The following is a 6,079-nucleotide window of genomic DNA, read 5'->3' as shown; positions in this document are numbered from 1 at the left end:
TGTTTATCCTTTTAATCTTTAATTCAAGGATTTCACAAAATTCTATCTTTTCATTGAAGTAAAACAATTGAAAGTAGGGGGAAAATCTCATTATGAAATAAATGTTTTTCTTTTGTTCACATTGGCCACAATTATTGGCACCCAATTATTTGGGTAATGGTTTCTGTCACTAATGAACTGACCAAAACAGAGAGTATGAAGAATATGAAAATCTTTGTAAGTTAGCTGTCCATGCTCAAAAAGTGTGTGCATGTTTATTCTTAAATGCGTAATATATCTAATAGGCCTATATAATCTTTATGTATTGTTTTAGTCTATCAATACAACATACTGCTGATCTTGTTTTAGAATAGCAGAAGCAGTTAATTAAAGACAAATGTTTTGGACACTTGTTGCATGTGTCTGGATAACATCAATGTGTGGGGAATCAAATGCAACCTCAAATATTTAAATTGTTCATGACAAAAATCCATGTTTACTCCAAGCAAAGTGTGTTCCACTAGTCTCGGTCATGAATAGCTGTTATTTTGTGTGAATCCATGAAGAGTTAGTTAATACACTTATTTATTTGTTGTATATTTTAGACCATGCACATGAATCGCAGAGAGTAAATTCCAGTTCCAGCTTGTATTATTTAAATGATGTATGTCTAGATTTATATGATGATGTATAGCTAGAGACAGCGAGAGTTGGCACAACCTGTTTTGCTTTGGTTTTCACCATGACTTGCATCCTTCAATTTGGCTGAATCATCCTTACTAATATATTGTATGTCAACATACAGTATATACCATATATGTTAACATAACATAACGCATGCTTACATTATGTTACATGTAAGGTCACAGTAATATTTAATACATTTATTGTTACGCGTTGTGTACTAGCATGTATCACAGCGTACAGTCATGACTCACGATGACTCAGCTTCAAACTATATATAAACTATATATACAGTCATATAGCGACTGTTCATGTTGTAAATAACACTGAATATTTAGTCATATTTCAGTTCAGACAACACATACATACAGATGCCTGTCTCTTTATGTATTTAACCCCGATTATTACATCAATAGTAAAACTGGAAAAAATAAAACATCATGTGCAGTGATTGAACAGAAGGCAGCTGATGCAGCAGAACTGCAGTAAATAGTGTTCGACAGGAAAATACCTCATACAAGCGAATACATTGAAATACCACTTATTTTGATCATATTTATAAATATAAATAAGTTACACAACCTAATGTGAATTTATTTTAACAAATAAAAATTTACGTAAAAATAAAGGACAAGTTGGGACAAAGATAAACGCCCTTTCCTGAAGACAGAATGTAAAATACAGGCTGTAATCACGCTTTGAACTCGCCTGAACTCAGACGCACAGCACGCGAGGGTCACGCCCGTAGACACGCCCCCTCACTGAGAAGGAACATCTTCTTCGACTTCTTCAAAATAAAATTTCAGATGGAATATACACAATTTCATAAAAACATAAAATAATTACGTGTTGGGTTTCTCAATATTTTACATTTTTTTCAATTTATTTTGGGATTAAAAATATATACAATATACAATATATAGCTACAAAACGTATTGTTCTGGTTGTTTACGCTGAACAGTCATTTTTTTGACGACTTTTATTTTGTAAAACGAATTGCCGGTACAGTACGTCACTTTGACGTAAGAAATGTTACATCATAGTGTTCCCATCACGCTGTCAGTCACGTACAGACGTTCAACCGGCAAGAGAAGAGCAGTTTAACTCCATTGTGCAGCAGAAAACTACAAGAAAAGGTATGTTAGACATTTTATTTAATATATGAATATTTTGCTTGTATATATATTATGTTAAAATACCATAGGACGACATTTTGTGTGTTTTCAGAGAGAAATCTCTAAACTATCTATTGAGGAAATGGCGCATCTTGTTTAATTGAAGCTGATAAAAAAAAAAAAAAAAAGATCTAGAAAAAGCTGTCATGGCTGTTTACATTTTATTACACATAAACACTAGTTATCTAAGTAAAACCATATAAAGTCGCTTTTTAAATGACCTATGTGTGTCGTTTGACCTTCATATATAACATGACACGAGTATCACTTTTACTGGTGAACCATGCTGATTGATTTCCTTGAGAAGGACTTTTGACAAAGTCACGAGTTCTTCTTCTTTTATAATGGTCGGAGATGATGACATTCCAATCTATTAATATGTGTGTCTTCAAGAACTATTGAACAGATCAGTTGGAATTTAATTTAATAATTTGGAATTGGTGATTAGCTTTTGATTATTTGGCGGATATATGTGTGTCTTCAATATTATGGATATTTGGCCATTTATTATTAGAATTTAACATATTAAATGTTTTAAAGGTGCCATAGAACGCTTTTTTACAAGATGTAATATAAGTCCAAGGTGTCCCTGAATGTGTCTGTGAAGTTTCAGCTTAAAATACCCCATAGATTTTTTTATTATTCAATTTTTTGGGGGGCATAATTAAAAATGCGCTGATTCTGTGTGCGTCCCCTTTAAATGCTCGCGCTCCCCGCCCCCGAGCTCGCAACTCTATAATACTTTACATAAACAAAGTTCACACAGCTAATGTAACCCTCAAATGGATCTTTACAAAGTGTTTGTCATGCAGCATATCAGATCATGCAAGTATATTATTTATTTTATATGATATGATATAATACTTTATTGTCAGAACGTCTGAAATTTTTCTTGCATCACAGTATATTTTCCATGTTTGCAACAATCATGTCTTACACAACATCACTTAAACCACACATTCAAAAAAACCCTACCCTTGCTACATCCCAATTGTGACAATTTACAAATATCACTAAAAATATCATGATATCATGGATCATGTCAGTTATTATTGCTCCATCTGCCATTTTTCGCTGTTGTTCTTGCTTGCTTACCTAGTCTGATGATTCAGCTGTGCACAGATCCAGACGTTAATACTGGCTTGTCTAATGCTTTGAACATGGGCTGGCATATGCAAATATTAGGGTCGTACATATTAATGATCCCGATTCCCGACTGTTGCGTAACAGTCGGTGTTATGTGGAGATTCACCTGTTCTTCAGAGGTCTTTTGCACAAATCAAATTTACATAAGAATGAGGAAACAATGATGTTTGAGACTCACTGTATGTCATTTCCATGTACTGAACTCTAATTATTCAACTATGCTGAGCTAAATTCAATTTTCAATTCTAGGGCACCTTTAATAACACTTGTCTGTGTACAGAATCAGAGAATGTCCTTTCATTTATGACATCTAATCATGTTTTGTAATTGTTCCCATTTAGTCAAGATGACCGTCATGGAATACGAAGACAATGAATCCAAGTTCATGAGAAAAGCCAAAGAGAATCCATTTGTCCCTATAGGTAAACTCTTTTAAACATCCTAACCTGTCGCTCGCTCACAGTATCTCTGTATTAAATTAAGAAAATGCACACATTTGACGTCAACCCAGCTGTTTCATTCATCGTACGATCTCTCGCTGTCTGTTCAGGGATGGCCGGGTTCTTCGGCATTGTGGCGTACAGGCTGTACAAGATGAAGAGTCGAGGAGACACGAAGATGTCCGTGCACCTGATTCACATGCGTGTGGCGGCGCAGGGTTTTGTGGTGGGAGCCATGACTTTAGGTAAGGTGATGCTCTCAATCACACAGACCCTGCCTGTGTAATAAAACCCTGGTTTAAAGGCATGTTTTGTGTTTTTGTCGGCAGGAGTGATCTACTCCATGTACAAAGAGTACGTTCTGAAACCAGCTCAAGCGCAGAAAGCTTTGGAGCAGAAGGCAGTGGAAAAGTAAAGAGAAATGTGTTTGATTCCTTAGATATCCTTAATACTGCCTCACATTAAGGTGTCAATTTTTTTTTTATTTATTGCTGACATAATTTAGGACTTTTTTTTTTTTTTCATTTCTTTACACTGTTTCCTATTTAAACATTAAATAAATCTCAGTAAAGAGGTTAGTGTATCCATTATGTTGCCTGGCTTGTTTGAGAAACATTTTAAGGGATGGAAAAGTAGCTATTTTTGTATCTGCCAACTACTATTTATGTATCACATCGGTATCAAACTGATGAACACAGTATGAAATGGTTGTTTTTGAATGTTTTGATTGAATTATGTTGAAGGCTGCTGCTCTTATGTCGAGGTTTCAGAGAAAGGTGTGGTGTTAAGACCTTCGTACCTTGTCATTCATTCAAGATTTGTTCTTGTATCATTTAAGCAGACTAAATTCCAGGACAACAACCTTCAATGAACCATCATTCTAGTAATATCTGTGAAATGTATAACGCACAGAAAACAATGAGGGGACTTCGCCACCGCTAAATTATTTATTGTACTAGTTTTAAAGAATATTCAGGAGTTGATCCAACTCTCTCACATGTTTGCTCGGTCATTTTAAAGTTTGTCTGTGTGTGTGAGTGGAAGGAATGAACGAGAGTTGTGTGTTCTTTTGTAGATTGATTGATTGATTTATTGAAAAAACTATTGCACCTTCTGTTTCATATTTCAAATAAAACTCATAATATTATACCTTTAGAGTGACTTATATTTTGAGGATCTCAGCTACAGCTCTGTTTATCTTTGCCAATAAAAATATTGTAATTCCAATAAAGACTTTTTATTTCAGACTCATGTGTACGATCTGAGATGTTTGTGTGTGTTCGCGCTCTTGTTCTGTGATGTTTATTAGTTTGTATACAGTATGCAGATTTTCCATATACATTAGTCAACATTTGAAGTGGATCAAAACCAAAATTGTTAGGACAACTTTGATGAATATTTTTGGTCCACTTCAAATGTTGACTACTGTAGATGAGATGCCGATTTTGTGTAGATTCCAGGATGCCCTATTATGTAGCCAAGTTGTGCAGGGCATATTACTATAGTATCACATTACAAAATGCAGTGAATCCTTGAATACTCGATTCTGATTGGCTGGAAGGTGTGCATGAAAACCATTCAATGCACAGGAAGTTACAAGTTTAAAGGGTTCACACAAAAATGAAAATTCAGTCAGTAATTACACACCCTCATGTCGTTCCACACCCGTAAGACCTTTGTTCACCTTCAGAACACAAATTAAGATATTTTTGATGAAATCTGATGACTCACGAGGCCTCTATTGACAGCAATAACACTATTTTTCAATGCCCAGAAAGCTATTAAAGACATTTTCATGTGACTACATGGTTCAACCTTAATATTATAAAGTGATGAGAATGCTTTTTGTGCGCAAAAAACAAAATAGCGACTTTATTCAACAACATCTAGTGATTGCTATTTTATCGTCACTTTTTAATATTAAGGTTGAAACGCTGTAGTAACTTGAACTGTTTTAAATACATCTTTAGTAGCTGTCTGGGCATTGAAAAAGGGTGTGTTATTGCTGTCTATGGAGGCCTATGGTGGCTAGCTGTGTATTAAATCATTTGAATGCATTCCATGTCATACATTATAATCATTTAATGCACAGCTAGTTGTGGATTATCCCTTACTTAGGCCTATACAATACAATACACATTTTCTTCACAGAATTCAACTCTGCAATAAAGCAGCTCTAAAAAGAATAATAAACGGTCATTATTCAGTTAAAATCAGAAACAGAAAAACAGTGGAGAAAACAGTGTAAATGAACCTTATTCACCTTGTTAAAACATTATTTGGTCAGACTGCCAAATGTTCTGACGTTTTCACACAAATACTTTTATCCAAAGTGACTTAAAAGGAAACTGCATGAGCAGTTCTAACAATATTTGTAGTTTACAATGCCAGGTTTAATTCGAAAGCTAAACAAGAGCAGAGACAGAAATCTTTAATCTGACACATCACATTAGGATTTCTTGATTATTTTTTTATATTATAGGACAGGAAGGATTTTCTTAGGTAATGGTATACTGAACAAATTATATGGGAAAGTTTAAACAGGTTTGAATGGAATGTACCATTAGCACACTTAGGGAAATTTATTACAGGCTTCTGTATTCCAGGAATGAGTGAATTTTGCGTAAGTCACTGTTCTGACAGACATTGCCTTAT

The 6,079-nt window shown here is 34.4% G+C and overlaps 1 protein-coding gene across 1 annotated transcript; it reads left to right on the top strand.

Annotated features, from left to right (window-relative positions):
• Positions 1–1,652: 1,652 nt before the first annotated feature.
• higd1a (HIG1 hypoxia inducible domain family, member 1A) lies at positions 1,653–4,671 on the top strand. The gene is made up of 4 exons (XM_067362309.1): positions 1,653–1,799; positions 3,326–3,406; positions 3,535–3,669; positions 3,754–4,671. Exons 2-4 carry the CDS (start codon positions 3,331–3,333, stop codon positions 3,837–3,839), a joined length of 297 nt encoding a protein of 98 aa, XP_067218410.1. The 5' UTR covers positions 1,653–1,799; positions 3,326–3,330; the 3' UTR covers positions 3,840–4,671.
• Positions 4,672–6,079: the final 1,408 nt, after the last annotated feature.

The sequence above is a fragment of the Chanodichthys erythropterus genome, chromosome 16 (genome assembly GCF_024489055.1).
Source record: "Chanodichthys erythropterus isolate Z2021 chromosome 16, ASM2448905v1, whole genome shotgun sequence".
In the NCBI taxonomy this organism is placed as follows: domain Eukaryota; kingdom Metazoa; phylum Chordata; class Actinopteri; order Cypriniformes; family Xenocyprididae; genus Chanodichthys; species Chanodichthys erythropterus.
The sequence above is the reverse complement of the archived record's forward strand: the minus strand, read 5'-3'. Positions and strand labels throughout refer to the sequence as shown.

Excerpts from the sequence above, each read along its gene's own strand:
- higd1a (XM_067362309.1), top strand. The coding sequence starts at position 3,331 with ATGACCGTCATGGAATACGAAGACAATGAATCCAAGTTCATGAGAAAA. Across the intron at positions 3,407-3,534 it reads GAATCCATTTGTCCCTATAG|GGATGGCCGGGTTCTTCGGC; the intron begins GTAAACTCTTTT and ends CTGTCTGTTCAG. Across the intron at positions 3,670-3,753 it reads GGTGGGAGCCATGACTTTAG|GAGTGATCTACTCCATGTAC; the intron begins GTAAGGTGATGC and ends TTTTGTCGGCAG.